Source organism: Tauraco erythrolophus, chromosome 1, assembly GCF_009769465.1.
Source record: "Tauraco erythrolophus isolate bTauEry1 chromosome 1, bTauEry1.pri, whole genome shotgun sequence".
NCBI classification, from domain to species: Eukaryota; Metazoa; Chordata; class Aves; order Musophagiformes; family Musophagidae; genus Tauraco; species Tauraco erythrolophus.
The window spans coordinates 31,653,406-31,671,619 of NC_141465.1; the positions used below are offsets into that span (position 1 = coordinate 31,653,406).

Here is an 18,214-nt window from a genome sequence, read left to right on the forward strand (position 1 = left end):
CACAAGCTGCATAATACCTGCTTAAGTTCATCCATGTTCTTTTATATACTGTGCTGTAAACAAATGAGGAACCACAGCCTCACAAAAGGAACAACCTAAATGCGTAACAGAGGACATAAGAAGGCAGTTAAAACATCTCCTGTGAATATTGAGCAACACAGCATACAACTTCCTGAATAAGCCTGACACTAGACTTCTGTTAGAGGTAGTTGTTACCAAATGCTTTCACAGTTAAACAAATAGGCCAAAGTTAAAAACCTTTTGTTAGGAGTAACCCAAGGGTTATCTTCACAACTGCCAACAGTAGCAGGCCAAGGCATTACCTAAAATGAGCCATCCCTGTCCACCTTGGCCTACGCTGGAACTACCTGTGGTGTAAGAGTGGATCTTGGGATATCCTGAATGAAGCCTCCATCATTCTTACGCTACACCGGCTTTCAGTTTAGGACACCGGCAAAGACACATGCTCAAGGCTGTCTCTTTTCTCCTCTTAGCAGCTCTGCAGAGAGCATGGCCATTCCAGTTGTCTGAAACCAGAAGGGTTCGTCAAAACATACTTGGAAGAAAGCAAACTTATGGCAGAAGACGCAGGTATCCTCAGAAAGAAGCTCTTTCCCTGCTCTTAAGAAAACTGGTTTTTAACCAGGAACTTGCATTAAAGCATGCTGTAAGAGTCCTTCCGGAGTCAAACACTTAGCTTGTGCTGTTCAAGCATCAGGTGCAAGACACTCTAAATAGAATTAGTTACAGGTTACACTTGTTTCTCACTCAGTGAAAAAGCCAACAAACTCCCCAAGCTCCTCAGCAAGAAACTGACAGACCTGAAAACAAAAACCTTGGCTTTACCTTTTAGCTGGTGTAAGACTTGCTTAATGGTCATCACTGCTCGAGCTATTAAGTAGAGTACTACTGTACAATTACCTTGTGAAGTTCACTATTCTGAGAACATAAGATAAAGTTTATTGCAGTTTTCTGAAATTACAGCCAGGCAGCTTATGTACAAAGCTATGATTAACATCAGTGAATATATCGCAACTCACTGCCGGGTGGTGAAACCGGGATGAAGTTAGTCCAGCCAGTAGCACAATTTCAGCTGCAGTATTTGCTTCATATTCTGTCCACTGGAGAGATTCCCACAAGGGAGCAATTAGATGACTAACAGGATACAGTAACCATGCACAGAAGTTACATTCTGCAGTTTAATACCTTGTGGTCAGCGATCTTCATACATAGAAAGTTACAAAAGCCTTTAGACACAAGGTAGATGCAAATGCTTTAAGAACCACATAGAACTCATAAGATAAGGAGGTCACCAACAGCAAGATGAATATACGAGGTCAGTCCAAAGCTATAAAACATAATTGTTCTCCCTTTCTGTACACTCCAGCTAGAAGAAACTGGATTTCTATAATGAAAGCATTCCCATAAAGCGCCCATGAAGTTTAGGAGGGAAATTAGTTTTAACTGGGGCAAGTGGCAGTCCTAAAACTGGCAATTATTTCAAGGTAAAATTGTGAGCAATAAATACATCTACTATATCCCCGCTTGAAATGCTCGCCTTTGAAATAGAAGAGGTAACAGGTAGCAGGATAACTGTTCATTTATCAGCAAAAAGCTTCCCCAGAAGAAAATTATGCTAGCATAATTTTAAAGATGTTCATCTGACTCTCGTTTATTCTTTATATTCCTTAACTATGACTAGCATCAGTCTGTTTTTTTTTTTATTCTAGCGTCAGTAAATACATTAAGTACTAATTGGCATCTATTACACTGAACTGCATGAAATCAATTCTAAGGATTGTGGTGCTACCAAGTGTCATTTGTGCTATAGCAATCAGAAGCCAAGAATGGTTTCATTTGCCATGCAGAACCTGCTTAATATAGGGCCTTGTTTAAAAATGTATAACCTTTTACAAAAAAATAGCTACTTTTTATATTTTTCTGAACAGTTATATAAAATTCTTAAAATCAGCTCTTATCTCAGCATACAATAGAATTCACCCTCCTTAAACACAGGCTTAGCTGGGTCACTTCCATGCCCTGGCTACTCCCCGGGTTACACAGGCAGCCCTTGCTGTCAGCCCTTGCAAAATTGGCTCTAGCTCACCTACGTGTAAAAGTAACAACCCCTGTTACAGGGTATGGGCTTTATCCTGCTTGTTATGTTCCACTGAAGTCTTTGACACACGTGAAGGTTTGGAAGATCAAGTCTTAGGAGTTGATGGAAACCCGTGTATTTGAAGAAATAAGCCTGAAGATTTCAGAGAGAGAGTCTGACATTCCATTTTTAAGATATATACAGTCATATGTACATATTCACAAATCTGTCCTGTGAAAAGAGGGAGCTTATTACAGAAGCTGTAATTTGTCTCAGTTCATACAATTTAGAAAGCAAAATGAGAACAAACAAATGTAAGTATATCTACATACATAGCACGACATAGCAACTATGGAATAGACAATGCTATACGTGATCTCTCATCCCCATAACTCTTCCGTTCTTCCAAACTTGTAGATCAGAGTACTAAAGGGGAAAAAAAAAAAAAAAAAAAATAGAATCAGACCATACATAAGGTGGAAAAGGTAATTTTATCAGTATTCTTAAATCTTACACTATCATCTACACTGCAAATCAACTCCAGTAACCTTAACTTTTATTCCTCAGTATCTGGTTTTTGTACTTATATTTCATTTACTATGCATGGCTAAACCTTTGAGATCCAGCTGAAGCAACAGCTCAAATAAAAATAAAAAAGCCAGTCTCATGGTAAAAGTAGCTGCCCTTCTAAAGGGAAAAAAATTCTGGTATTTAAGAATTCTAGAGATTGTAGAAACCAATTCACAGAGTTACAGCACAGCAAGTCTCATCCTGGCATCTGGCAATCAGCTGAACAGAACACATCATGCTAGGATAGAATCTAAGCAATTAAATTCTTATGAGCAAATTAGAAAGAATATTGATCCTGTGGTGGATAAGTGAGATGCGAATTGCAATTTGAGTTCCAAAATTCCTTTTATAAGGTTGGATGCAATTACATATTGTCATGAATTAAAAAAAAAAAAAAAAAGTTGAGGGAACAAAATCAAGCATTATTTCCTTATTGTTCCTTATACTTTACTTTTTTCTTAAAGCCAACAAGCGGGTGATAAAGAAGGGCACAGTCATACTAAATCACAAGAGAATGAAGAGGGAGGGAAATGAAAAATACTGGCACTGAGAACAAGCTACGATAAGTAAAACAAGCTAGACACTGGGGCAATTAACGAGAGAACTACTCATACAGCATGTTAAACTAAGTAAAAAACACTGCTGGAATAACAGCCAGGGCTGAAGCAGACACGTGGTGCAGGGAATACAGACACTATGGAACAACAGTGATGCAAAAGAACCGAAACAAAAGTTTTGGATATGGACATTGCAAAGGGCATCGCTGATTGACCCAGGTCTGGTCTAAGGAAAGGAGCCTACAGCAACAGATGGACTTATCAAACCTTACTGCCTGAAGTGCACAGTGGGATAAAAACCAAAGACTTTTTTTTTTTTTAATAAAAAGGTTGTAATTTGTCTCATAGTTCATACCTAGGAAACAAATTTTAGAAGACTAAAAAACCAAATTAACCTAAAATATATCTACATATAGAGTACAATAGAAAGTAAGGAAAGTCACTTTCAGATACTAAAAAGCAGCTTCAGAAATAAGTTCATCAAAACACTGAAATAAGACTAAAGATTTCAGGCATGGTGAAACTATTCTCAAAAGTCTGCCTTCACCAGTATCCCATTTCAGTCATGTGCAAGACTACAGAAGAGATTTGGGAACGGCTATTTTATGCAAGAACATAACTGATCTTCCAAACAAGGAAGCACAGTGGAGCCAGCCAATCTAGCTTGCTGCAAAGCATTTGATACGGCACTAGAAGCAAAACCGTTAGCACAGTAACTTAAGTAGGTAAGAACCTGCACAAGAGGAGCTTATGTGAACTTTTTCAGTGACTGATCTTGGAACTTACACTATTTAATGAATCATAGAATCATAGAATAGTTAGAGTTGGAAGGGACCTCAAAGATCACCTAGTTCCAACCCCCCTGCCATGGGCAGGGAAACCCTCCACTACACCTGGTTGCCCAAAGCCTCATCCAACCTGGCCTTGAACACTTCCAGGGACGAGGCATCCACAACTTCTGTGGGCAACCTGTTCCAGTGCCTCACCACCCTCTGAGTGAAAAATTTCTTCTTTATATCCAATCTAAATCTCCCCTTTTTCAGTTTAAAGCCATTTCCCCTTGTCCTATCACTACATGCCCTTGTAAAAAGTCCCTCTCCAGCTTTCCTGTAGGCCCCCTTTAAGTACTGGAAGGCTGCAATTGCCTTTTAATGCTTTCATTGTCTTTTAATAATGCTTTCATTGTCTTTTATTAATTAATAAAATTCATGGATTTTAGAATGCATTATACATATAAAAGGAGTTATTACAGATACAGATAGTTTCAAAGTGTCATAACATACTTAATAATATTAATTTATTTCTCTTAAGTGTAATATTACAAAATGTACCATCATGCTCTTAGAAAAAGAAATTATCACTCTTAATAACTTAAAGCTCATCCAGTAGAAATTAATCTAGGTGTATCAATTATCAGATAACCAAGCCTTTGGTATGAAATAGTGAAGAAAAGGGCAATAGGATCTCCCACTTAGTGCTGTCAGGGTATATACCAAGGTATCTGTAGTACAGAGATGAAAGCATCATCATCAAGATGATACTGACAGTATCTTACCCAGAATACTGTCTATATCCTTGGTCATCCACATTCTAGAGCTGTAAATTCAGTGAGACCAGAAAGAGCTGGACTAACAGGAGCATGAGGGGAACGAAGAGCCTCTCATGGGCTGAGAAGGGGCAAATAAAATATTGTTTCTAAATGCTGGGGCAAAGGGAGTAGGAAAAAGTAGCAGAGTTAAAAAAAAAAAAAAAATTTTTAAGAAACAGTTTGATCAGCTTATGCATTGAATAACATTACATCAGTTCTCTGTACAGTGTCAGTTTATTCAGTGACCCAAGAGGTCCCTTCGGCTTACATGCCACCCTCCTCAAGTAAAGGTCAGGTTGGTAATAAATTGAAATATGGAGGGTCCTGCATTGAGAGCAGCAAACTCCACATGGGGGAAGGTCCACGCCTGGAGTCAGCCTCCAGCTTTCAGAACTTATTTTCCATGAGTATCAATGTGCATACAAGCAGGTAAGTCAGATAACCCTCTGGAGGGAGAAATTTCCTCAGATAACTTACCTGAAAAATATCAACGCGTTTTGGAAAAACACTGCTAATCCAGGGTAAACGTTAGTGTCTGCAAAGTAAATAAACAAAAGAAATATTAGGTTCTTTTGTATTGGAAAGTGTATTTAAGACACTATTCATAGTATCATTCTCTGACTACAAAACCAGATGGTATGGCTCTGACAAGAACAGACCCCACACTTCCATTCTTGTGGATTTTCTGCCTTTTGGCTGACAGCAAAAGTACTTTTCTGTATGTGAAAAGAAATAAACTTACTCTGTGTAACATATGCTCCAAAAAGAATCCACATTGAAGCAATAAGTGAACCAAACATCAACATAAAGCCAATGAAGAGCCAGACACGAGCACCTGCAGGAAATATTATAACCTCTGAGAACCACGTAGACTATTATCCATAGTGACAGATGATCCAAGCTACTACTCTGTTTATGTTATCCTGCTGAAGCCACAAAGGGAAAAGGTTAAACCCTGTATCAAGGACCAGATAAACAAAAATTTGCCTTCTCTATTAAAACACATAGTGGCTGGATTCCCCATAGTTTAATGAGCAGATACAACTACCAGAAATTTTCCCTCACCTGTAGGGAATGCCTATAACATCATTTAACACAACTTGGAGTGAACTGATGATGAGGTACTTTGCCAAAGCTACAGTGTTTCTGAGATAAAGATTGCATCCACAGGGTATGTAAAACAAACACTTCCTGTGTATGCTTCAGAAAGACATGTTCAGATGGGCAACATCTACCACAGCTAGACATTACCTGCTGAAAAAGGAAGATGATGCCATTGGAAATAATCAACCTGCTCACTCATCGGAAAGGAAAAATATCTCTATGCAAAGATTCTCTCGAGTTGATTCATGAACAACATACAAAAAGGCATTGTATGCTAGTTCAAAAACCAGTAAATCCTACTAGATTTCCAGTGAGGCATTCCGCAAATCACATGAAAACAGATGCTGTGACCCGCACAGGAAATAGTAAGGGAATTATGAAAGAAAGCAGAGAGAGGACAGCAGGTCCACAGACACCACACAGTAGGTGGAATACACAGGAAACAGAGAGTTTGTGATACATTCTATAATAAGACATTCTTAAGGAATGTCTGCTCCATGGCCTACCACAAGGCAGAAATGTATTGGTCCCAGCAGCTATATAGGATATGCAGAGGAAGGTTTAGGTATTCGAGATATACAGAAGCCAAATCTTTCTAAGTTTACCTTTTTAACAAAGACAGTACTTATCTCCAAGTGTTAGTTTTGTAAAGAAATTAACTTCACAGAAGTTCTCTCCTACTCTTAACTTTTACTATTTGCTTAACCGCCACTTAGAAAAAAAAAAAACACCACCTAAATAATCAGTCTTTCAACTCAGCATAATTTTGAGAGTTAATTTACCTGTTCTTCCTAAACATCCGTCACTGTAGCTGTCTCCTCTCACCTGCGCATTTGATACAGCATTTATCCTAGGAACAAAAAAAGCGTATACACTTCAGATAATTAGAAAATCAATTTAAAGTCGTAAATAAAAAGCTAGCTTTTTTTAAGATGCGACAAATTCTGGGAAAATTACTCGGCATTCTGTACAGTCACATATTATTACATGCCCCTTAACGGAAGGATTCCAACTGGATTTCAAGCAAACGCTTGTTCCTAAGTTTTACTTAATTTTTTACATTAACAGACCTGTAAAATGAAAGAATTTCCGCTTTTTAGTGATTGAAATATTCCTCGTCACTTTCTGGCTATTTACATTTAAAAATATCTAAAGCCACCTCATAGGAATAATAACAGCCAGTAACACAGTGCTCTCATGATTATGATACAAGATTCTCTCCTTCACAATGAATACCCTAAGTATTCAAGTGAGAGACACTCTGTAAGGAGGGAAAACACATTTTCCTAAAATAAGTTACACTGCTGAGGATAAAAAAACAGACACTTTCAGATATCAAGTGTTAAGAAGGCCTTGCATATCCAAATGCATCCTTTTCTCTTGTCAATCTTGTACAATTCAAGAAAAGCTATTACTTCTCCTTCACGTTTGCCACATTTATATCTTTATAACTATAGCTGTAATATTACTACCTCTCCCATTTGAGGAAGTTTTGGGTCAGAGACAGCTGTAAAAATTATTTAAAAACAGAGGAAAACACAGTCAAATGTTTCATATTGAGGTAAGCAACTGGGAGCATGACGTTAATTTTGACCTAAGACTCTAAAGGCTTATTACAGAAAGCCACCTGCAAAAAGGAAGGTCTGCTTTGTTACATTCAGCCCAATTCACCCAAAAGCAATTCACCCCACACAGATGGGGGGAACAGACAGAACCATGAATAAACAGAACACGATCAGAAACAAAGGCCACAGGTAAAAGAAGAAAGGCCTTCACATTGCTGTGCAAAAAGGTACGACGATTACTCATAAGCAATTTATAACCAAACGATTCGAAGTTTTATCATACAACATATTGTCTAGTAACATATTGTCATCTTTATTATTGTCATATTTTATCATACAACATATTGTCTCCTGGGCTGCATCAAAAGAAGTGTGGCCAGCAGGTCAAGGGAGGTGATTCTGCCCCTCTACTCTGCTCTCACGAGACCCCACCTGGAATACTGCGTTCAGCTCTGGAGTCCCCAACACAAGAAGGACATGGAGCTGCTGAAGCAGGTCCAGAGGAGGGCCACGAAGATGATCCGAGGACTGAAGCACCTCTGCTATGAAAGCAGGCTGAGAGAGTTGGGGCTGTTCAACCTGGAGAAGGCTCCAGGGTGATCTTATTGCAGCCTTCCAGCACTTAAAGGGGGCCTACAGGAAAGCTGAAGAGGGACTTTTGACAAGGGCATGTAGTGATAGGACAAGGGGCAATGGATTTAAACTGAAAGAGGGCAGATTTAGATTGGATATAAAGAAGAAATTTTTCACTCAGAGGGTGGTGAGGCACTGGAACAGGTTGCCCACAGAAGTTGTAGATGCCCCATCCCTGGAAGTGTTCAAGGCCAGGTTGGATGAGGCTTGGGGTAACCTGGTGTAGTGGAGGGTTTCCCTGCCCATGGCAGGGGAGTTGGAACTAGGTGATCTTTGAGGTCCCTTCCAACCCTAGCTATTCTATGATTCAGTGATTCTGTGATAAAAACTGCATTTAACAGCTCATGTTTATTTTGTAAGAACTCTCTTTATAAACACTTACATGAAAAAAGCTAGCGTTGAAAACACCCCACAGGTATGGAACGCGTGGTTCATTTGTTCCGGCTTAGGGTAAACTACTGCAGCATCTATCATTATCCACCAACCTGTGAAAAACTAGAAATAAAATAGATGAGTATTACGAGGTGAGAAGGGTACAGAGACGGGCAGACAAAACATGGCAAAGGTTCATGCATGCCATTGGTTTAATTGTCATTGAAGAGGTATAAACTATTCTAGAAAGTTATTAGCTTGAAGTCAGACTCTAAATCTGCTGTATATACAAGTTCTGCATAAAATTTAACATTGATGTTTTCAGAGGAGCATTTGGGAATCGGTCGCATTTTCTATTCAAATTAAGTAGCAGTGTATGGTGACATTCCCTGTACAGCTTTAAGAACAGGAATCCAGACTCTAAACATACAAGATACAAACTATGGATAACACAGGTGTTCTAACATATCTAATTATGCAAAAGATCTACTAGGAATTTCAATCTTTTTTAAGAAAAGACAGCAGAGAGAGTACATCATTATCAGACAAAATGCAAAGTTAAGTGACTCATAAAAAAAACATCTAACAATTAGACTTCAAATTTTAAAGATATATACTTGATTGAGGTGCAGTTAAGAGTGAAACTTCACAAAATTTGAAACAAAATGTAACTGTTTATCGTACTTCCAAATTTGTCAACACAGTTATGATTCACATCCTCTCAAAACTTACCAATACACCCGCAACTATTGAAGCGATGGCATTTCTTCTTTCACTCCAGTCAATACACTCACATTCTGGCCACCGGAAATTGTCTAGGAATCCTGCCATTTCCTCAAAGATTAGATTGTCCTTCTTATTTCGTACTTATACATGAATTTTTCCATTAACAACTGTGTCCTAAGTACCTGAAACACAGCCAAAGATACGTTCAATACAAAGCAGTGAAATCTTGAGACGTTTGACAACTCTCATGAGCGATTTTTACAATGTTTTTTTACAGAATTAAGTATTCCATATATCCTATGGGTTCTATATATAGCTGTATTTAAAAACAATCCAACCTACCTTACAAGCAGAATTACAAAATAATCACAAAACACAAAAGTTTACGCATTATATATAAAACATTGTATCTGAAACAGAAAAGAAATTAAATAGAATATACTGTCTGTTCAAATGTACAAAACGCAAAAGCTAGCAAAAACCAGGAGCAATAAAGCAAATACTTCAATCTAAGCTTCATGTTCAATTTACATGCTTTCCCTGGCATCAGCAGTTAAAAAAAGTAACATACATACAACAGGGCTTCATATGCAGACCCGTATTTCCAGTCTCCAAATGAGACAGATAATATAGTGCCTTTCTAACATAGGGAAAAAGGGATCAACTCAGTGAATCGACTAATACCAAGGGTAAAGAATGTCCCCCTTCACAGAGGATCACACAGAGCTTTAAAGCCAGGAGGAGGAAAGCAAAGTCAATCAGTGCTACAAAGTAATTTTTGAAACAACAGTTCTCAAACAATTTGGTGAGACAGTGGCTGTAGAAGATTCTGCACTACACTACATCTATCCTCACACTGTAAGATGATTAGCCTACATAGTTTGAGTGTCAGAAATCGGAATATTCACCGGTTTTCTATTTAGCAGTGACTCACAGCCACTCTTAATGCCTTTCTATTTTGTTTTCGTATTGTCAACTTCTGCCTTTTCCCAACTTGCCATAAATAACTTCCAGATACTTGTTAAAGGCTAAGAACAGACAAATGTCCTTTACGATTATGTTACAGGACAGACTGATGTAGAACATTTTTCTAGTTAATAACGGTAATTAGAAGTTTACACTAAGAAGTGAAATAAAAATAAACAAATAGTTTGCCTACACTACAAACGCAGACCACTTCCTATGAACACAATAAAAAAGTTTGTCCTGAATCTACTTCCAGAAATCCATCCATAGTTATGCTGCTACCTTAAGGCATTAGAAGGAATCACTCAATTCCAAATTTATTTTACTTTTGTATAACATCTGGGCTCTACCATACAGTTATTTTCCTAGATTACACTTTTACCCAGAAATTTTCAAACCTCTATTCTTTCTACAACTTTCACACAAAATTGCCCTTACAGATTTATGACTGCTCCTACAGCCCTTCCTTCTTTTCCACTCCTAAAATGGCTCCATCTGTACTTTATTTGTTCCCCTTCAAACCCGGAATGTGTCTCTTCCTCATCCTGCAGTAATCCCTCCCTTCCCCTCCCAGCTGCTCACTCACCCACCCACACTGGAACACAGCTCACGGTTCCCATTTCCGTGTCACTACAGACTACATGACTCTCACCCCGCTGTGCAGCTGGCTGCAGGGAAGAGTACACAGACAAACATGCCGCGATATTTCTTCTCCCCACTCAACACAACAGTGGTTATGTCAAATCCACCCAAGTTTTTACTTTGCCTGTACAAACACTTTCAGTCATTTTCAGAATGACTGAAGCTGCAATTCTTCAGAGCTGTATCTTCCTTTGGATTTTTTTTCCCATAAAAAATAGTATTAACATATTTAAATAAAATCACCTTCTTCAAACACAATGTAAGGTTCTACTGCAATTCAGAAAGCAGGTCAAAAAAAGCCACAGGATAAAACCATTTCAGATGTGTCAACAGCAACAGAAATTAATTTTCACCCTCTGTATGGATGCCACCCAGAGAGACCTCAAGAGGCTGGTGAAACAGGCTGAGAGGAACCTCTTGCAGTTCAACAAAGGGAAGTGCGAAGTCTTAGATCTGGGGTGGGACAACCTCACACACCAGTATGTGCTGGAGGTCACCTAGCTGAAAAGCAGCTTGGCAGAAAAGGACCTGGAGGTCCTGGTGTACACCAAGTTGAGCATGAGCCAGCAATGTGCCCTTCTAGCAAAGAAGGTGGTGGGTACCCTGGGCTGCATTAGGAGTGTTGCCAACAGGTTGGGGAAGGTGATCCTTCCCCTCTATTCAGCACTGGTGAGGCCACATCTGGAGCACTGTGTCCAGTTCTGGGCTCCTCTGCACAAGAGAGACATGGACACGCTGCAGAGAGTCCAATAAAGGGTCACAAAGATGGTGAAGGGACTGGAGCATCTCTCCCAAGATGAACAGATGGGAGAGCTGGGACTGTTCAGCCTGGAGGAGAAAAGGCTCAGGGGGATCTCATCAATGTATACAAATACCCGAAGGGAGGGAGCGAAGAGGACAGAGCCAGGCTCTTTTCAGTGGTGCCCAGAGGCAGGACCAGAGGCGATGGGCACAGACTGAAACACAGGATGTTCCCTCTGAACATCAGGAAACACTTTTTCACTGTGAAGGTGACCGAGCACTGCCCAGAGAGGTTGTGCAGTCTCCTTCCTTGGAGATACTCAAAAGCTGTCTGGACAGAGTGCTGGGCAACTGGCTCTGTGTAGCCCTGCTTGAGCAGGGGGGTTGGACCAGATGCCCTCCAGAGGTGCCTTCCAACCTCAACTCTTCCGTCATACTTAAGAAAGAGCCTGTTAAATTCTTGGATGACTTAATGAAAGGAATTGTCTTACTTCTACAAAATTGCTCTAGTTCAGAAGGCTGAAACAAAATGAAAAAAGATCATCCCCTTCTATGATTTAAAGGGGATATACAGTTTGTATTGCCAGCTAACACAATTAAGCCAACTTCCAATCCAAAAACCGACTAGCGTTTATTCTAGTAAAAACCTTTCAACTTCGAAAAGTCAGTAATGATAAATGTTATGGATACCATACATTGCACAAAACCATGTCTTATTTATTAAGTGTTTCTTAAAAATTGACAAACCAGAAGCATTTTGCTCTCTTCAAAAATCTGAGACAAAATCTCTTTCAATACTTAATTGCATTGGATATCAAACGGAGTTTTCACAACTGCATTAGTGACAAACAAGTGAAGTTAAGGAAACTAGAATAAATTGATATTTTTTTTTAAACACTTTCTAAGATACAAGGCAATCTTCTGCCAAAGCACATTATTTTATGAAAATTTTATTTTTGGTGGTTGATACCGGCTCACAAACCTGCATTTTGATTTAACCCTGTCTTTGCTCTCGGGAGAGAAGCACCCTATCTAACGTGAATAGGTGAGACAAACACTATCTGCTGGTGGCCCTTCTTACAGTAAAGACCAGTAACTGACAACACAACTCCTTTTTCACTGGAGTAAGCTGACAAACATGGAGAAACAAGGTGCAGAAAATTTGCAACAGAACACAGACAAGTCGTCTAGAATTATTTCTACACAAGCCTAATGCTTGAAACCAGCTTTGATTTCCCAAGGAGAGCAGCACTAGAGCAGGAATGCACGAACACGATCGGCTGTAAAAGGAAACAGAGGCGCTAATGCCCCTGCCCTTTTTCTAATATGATCTAAACGCTAACTGATGCCATTCAGAATTCTGCAAGGGAGTCTTTCATAGATGTATTTCATGAGAGGCTCACTTAACAGTAAAAATAATGAAACGTTTCTGACGTTTCAGCTGACACAGCTCCATATGTATACAGACTTCACACGACTAAAAAGCAGTGATGCACCATTTCTTCCAGCATTACTGCATGTATCAACGTTCTGCGACCAGCGTGTGGATGCTTTTCTCTTCGAGAGAGGACAATTCCATCCCTGATCAAACACACACCCCACTGAGGGTGCCCACGTGTAGAGAGCACGACAAAAAAAGGCTGTGGGGTTTCCATAAAAAGGACAGCAGGAAGGCAGGAAGCAGACTGCAAGGATGCCAGAATGATTCATCCACTCTAAAATCCAACCAACGGACTTTCCCATGCTCTCACTTAGAAGGTAAGCATAGTGCCAATCAGACTTATTGGAACAACAGACAGTACAGAGCCATCCCAAATCCAACAGCTTGACCACTCTGTCAAGTTGTTTAAAATAAACACTTAGCTATTACACAATACTGGTTTTAATATGCTAGAGGGAAGGGATGCCATCCAGAGAGGCTTTGACAAGCTTGAGGAGTGGGCCCATGCAAACCTCATGAAGTTCAACAAGGTCACATACAAGGTCCTGCACCTAGACTGGGTGTCCTAGATTGGGAAAATCCTCAATATCAATACAGGCTTATGGACAAATGGAATGAGAGCAGCCCAGTGGAAAAAAAAAAAAAATACATGAGCTGGCAATGCACACTTGCAGTCCAGAAAGACAATTGTATCCTGGGCTGCAAAATAAGAAGCAGGTCGAGGGAGGTGGTTCTCCTGCTCTCCTCCGCTCTTGTGAGATCCACCTGGAGTATTGCATACAGCTTTGGGGTCCTCAGCACAAGAAAGACATGGACCTGTTGGAGTGGGTCCAGAGGAGGGCCACAAAAACAGGAGCCTCCCATTTGGGAAGGCTGGAACACCTCTCCTATGAAGAAAGGCTGAGAAAGTTGGGGTTGTTTGGCCTGAAGAACAGAAGGTCCCAAGGAGACCTTATTGCAGCTTTTCTGTATATAAAGGAGGCCTGTAGGAAGAATGAAGAGAGACTTTTTACTGTTGCGGTTTGGCCCAGCTGGCAACTAAACACCACATGGCTGCTCACTCCTCCTCCTCCACCCCCGGGGAATGGGGAAGAGAATTAAAGGGGAAAAAGGAAGGAGACTCATGGGCTGAGATAAGAACAATTTAATAATAATAGTAATAAATGAAATAGTAATAGTTATGATAATATATGAATATATATAAAAACAATATATACAAACAAATGACACACAGTGTAATTGCTCACCACCTGGTGATCAATGCCTGTCTCATCCCAGCAAGCGATCCCGAAACAGAGAAGTCCCAACACCATAATCCCAGATGAGTGAGAGGCCCAAAAAGAGAGCAAGAGACACACAGAACTCTGAAAGTCTGAGAGAATCCTCCAAAGAGTTTCCAGAAGAGCAAGAGTTCCCCACTTCCTGGTCAAACCTCATCTATATACCATGCATGACATGGAATACTCCATTGGCCAATTTGGCCCTCAATCTTAAATCTAAGTTCAAATCATAAGAGGAGCTGTGGGCCCTTTGTCCCAGCCATGCTCCCCCCAGCCTGTTGTGCTCCTGCACACTGGCAAAAACACGGGAAGCTGAAAGGTTCTTGATGCCTCAGCACCAACTATAAACACCAGTGTGCTATCAACATTCTTCTCATAACAAATCTCAGACTAAATCCGAAACACAGAGCTCATCTAGCTGCCAAAAAGAAAAACTAACTCTGTCCCAGTCAAAACCATGACATTTACCAGGGCCTGTAGTGACTGGACAAGGGGCAACAGTTTTAAACTGAAAGAGGGTAGGTTTAAATTGGACATAAGGAAGAAATTTTTTACAATGAAGGTGGTGAGACACTGGAACAGGTAGCCCAGAGAAGTTCTGGGTGCCCCATCATTGAAAGTGTTCAAGGTTAGGCTGGATGAGGCTTTGAGCAACCCAATTTAGAGGAAGGCATCCCTGCCCATGACAGGGGTGGTTGGAATAGATGATCTTTGAAGGTTCCTTCCGACCCAAACCATCCTGCGGTTCTATGATAATGTTCCATACGTACGTAGTTCTCAACACCCCTAGCAAAAAAAAAGGAAGGAAATGATAAGCTGTATTTCAACTGCGAAAGACAAGTGCCATGGTGAAACTGAGTCCCCACTAAGACCACAAGAGCTAGGCTGAAGTTTATCCTCACAGGGGTTAACATGGACATATATATAGGTTTTAGTCCAATTATATCCTACTACACAGACAGAAAACTCTGATGAAGACAGATGCCTTCGGCTGGACTTTCTTACCTGAATAAAGGTACAAAACTCACTCTCTTGGTTTAAACTTTGACATCCACATACTTCACAGCAGGGAAACAGGTAAAACCCCTTGCATTAGCTGTCCTTCAATGTCCTTCCCACAATCTGCCTCCTCCCCTTTTCCAAGGGCAGACAGGTTCTCCCACTGTTCTCAGAAAACATTTCTCACTCACATCCAATAAACAGAAACATGAGAACGCTTGCAAGAACAAACTGGTGACTGAAGAACTAACAAGGACAGTTATATTTGCTGTAAAAATAATACTTGGTAGACACTGCACTCAGGTTAAAACAACTAGTATATTATTGAGAAAAACGAAGTGAAATGAAAACACAAGGACCAGAGCTCAAACCTTTGATCTGAAAATCAGTTTCTCTCTCCCCAGTTGAATTGATTTCACTTGAACAAAATATTAAAAGCAGTTGCAAGAAAATACAAAAAGTCTGCAAATAGAAAACTGCCTTAAGCTGTTCAAAGGCCCTGGAATACTGTCAGGTTAGCAAAGAACAGAACCTCCTATTTCCACAAGAGAGCAAAAGATAGACGGAAGGAAGAGACGAAATTTAAAGTCAAGAAGAAAACTCTACTTTACTCGAAGAAGACAGCATCTTCCACAAGCAACCAATCAGAGTATGCTGCGAGTCACATACTTTCCCCGTATGTGTATACTATGAAAAGATATTTGGCACACAAGGAGCTTATATGAACATTTCTATTAAGTCCACTGTAATTTATTAAAAGGTGTTCTTTAGACCACTCATTTCAGAAATTACATGCAGTTTCACTTTCAGTTTCTCATGAACTATAGCACTATGCTATATTGTCGTTGCAAGCATTACAGAAAGACAGAAGGAGGAAAGAAAGGAAGTTTTAAATGAACTTATACAAAAATAAGGCTCTGTGCCAAAATTATTAAAGGAGTAATCACCTTACATGAATCTATGTGATGCTCAGCCCTAGAGCAACGTGACTGCTGTCTACAGGAAGTATTCTTTAAGAGCGCTTTTAAAGTTTGAAGACTCGAGAGAGGCAGAGAAAAATAAAAATCAATTCTGCAATTACCCACAGGCCTATTTTTGCTCAGAAGAATATATTACGTGCATCAATACTTCTTTAACGGGCTTAAGCCATGACAGGGCAATAGCAGGCAGAATCCTAAAGCTGCAATCAAAGTCCTGACAGTAACTGTTACGCTGAGGCCAGCATTACTTGGGAAAAAAAAATAAAAGTGATTTTTTTTTTGGTTTTAATTTCATCTACGGACCTCAAACTTTCTGCCCAGTACCACCGCCTCCCTTCCCAGACGCGGACAACGGCCGCCTGAGAACGACCTGCCCGCGGCCCTGCGGCGGGGAGGGCCGGGCCCGCTGCCCCCGCGGCCACCCCGGCACCGGGGGACAGGCCCGCGAGCTCCTGCGGCGGGGGCCGCGCGAAGGCGAAAGGTCGCGGCTGCGGAGCAGGGGCAGGGAAGCGCGGCCGGACACCGCCCCCCGCCCCAAACCCGAGACACACCGAGCGCCTTCGCGCTGCCCCCGCTCAGCCCTGGGCTCCGGGCCGGGACCGACGGAGCCGCCCCACGCTCCGAGCGCAGGCGAAGGGAAGAACCGCTGCCCCCCGACGGCGGAGGGTCCCCCGCGGTCTGGCGAGGGGAGGTGACTCCGCGCACCGGGGCGCGCGAGGGCCGCTGGCCGGGGCAGGCAAGTGGCGAGGGGCCGCCGCCAGACGCGTGTCCCGCGCCACCCCTCCCGCCCACGCCCCGCCCTTCCCTTCCCGCCGCCGCGGTCCCCGCCCGGCACACCGGCACCGGCGGAGCGGCAGGAAAACAACGGCCACACGTACCCCGCGTCCTGGGCGAGACTCTTCCGCCTGCGGGGAGCGGCGGTGGGCGGCAGAGAGACCCGCGAGCGACGCGGCCGCCCACCAATCGGAAGCTAGCGCTGCGCGTCACCGAAGGCTGGGTGGGAACGCGGCGCCACGATTGGCCGACGCGGCGGCCCACGCCACCAACCGAAGCGACGGACGGCGGGGGCGGCCGGCGCAAGCCCCGCCCCTTTTCTTCCCGGGGGGGAGGTCGGCCTCCGGCGGGGCGGGGGAAGGGCGGGGCGCCCGCCTCGCCCCTTCCCCCGCCCCGCAGGCGCCCACAGTCGCTTCCCGAACCGCCTGTGACCCGCGAGTGAGACGCGGTGCGCTACCCTTCACGTTTTTCAAGCAGCTCCCAGAGTGTTCCTCTCGCAGCTCCGAATTCTTCCTGACTTCACCCCGTTTCCCAGCCAGCTTCAACGCAGTCCAAGTAGTAACTGCACCACCTGTACTCCGCCCCCGTCAGCAGCCCGCTGATGTTCACGTTCATCCTTATCACATTCCCCTTTCCCAAACACAGCAAGGGAGTCGGTGAGGACCCCTGCCCGGCACTGCTCGCCCGGGATCTCTCCATACCTGCCACGGCTGGGGAGAGGCAAGAGTGTTTCTACACGTTTTGGTTGCACAATGGACATGAACAGATGTCTGCTTGCAGTGTGGTTTTGAACGTGCCCGAAACAGATCAGGCGACCCAAAATTTTCCACTCTCAGTGAACTCCCTTCATGTTTCCCATGCACAGTTTCGGTTCTCTTTTTTCTGGCTTTCTGGCCTATTTCTTGCCAAAGTGTTGGAAAGAGCCATACCAGCACCGGAGGTACCTTAAGAGAGATCCATCTTCTCATAAAATACCGACTATTATAAAAGATTCGAAGTCAAGGTTTTAGAGATACTAAGGGAAAACGCTGCAAGTGACTTAATTTAAGTACTGAAGTTAAGAAAGAGGTTAGTCTTGAAAATTCACACTCTGGTAAGATAGAAAAGTACAGAATCAATCTGAAAAGTGAGAAGTAGAAATTTAAGAGTGAAGCGGGATAAACAACGAGGAAGGCATT

The 18,214-nt window shown here is 42.1% G+C and overlaps 1 protein-coding gene across 2 annotated transcripts; it reads right to left on the reverse strand.

The window, feature by feature from the left end:
• Window positions 1-261: 261 nt before the first annotated feature.
• Window positions 262-17,208, reverse strand: TMEM50B (transmembrane protein 50B). Of its 2 annotated transcripts, XM_086617803.1 has the most exons (7): window positions 17,141-17,208; window positions 9,220-9,395; window positions 8,498-8,610; window positions 6,700-6,767; window positions 5,556-5,648; window positions 5,291-5,348; window positions 262-2,524 (listed from the first exon to the last, which is right to left on the reverse strand). In XM_086617803.1, exons 2-7 carry the CDS (start codon window positions 9,316-9,318, stop codon window positions 2,479-2,481), a joined length of 477 nt encoding a protein of 158 aa, XP_086473929.1. In that variant the 5' UTR covers window positions 9,319-9,395; window positions 17,141-17,208; the 3' UTR covers window positions 262-2,478. The 2 variants fall into 2 exon arrangements, with proteins under 2 accessions (XP_086473929.1, XP_086473937.1); XM_086617811.1 differs by lacking the exon at window positions 5,556-5,648.
• Window positions 17,209-18,214: the final 1,006 nt, after the last annotated feature.

Coding starts and splice junctions, on each gene's coding strand:
- TMEM50B (XM_086617803.1), bottom strand. CDS start 9,318: ATGGCAGGATTCCTAGACAATTTCCGGTGGCCAGAATGTGAGTGTATT. Junction 5,649..6,699: donor CGGATGTTTAGGAAGAACAG/GTAAATTAACTC, acceptor TATTTCCTGCAG/GTGCTCGTGTCTGGCTCTTC. Junction 5,349..5,555: donor TGGAGCATATGTTACACAGA/GTAAGTTTATTT, acceptor TTTACTTTGCAG/ACACTAACGTTTACCCTGGA.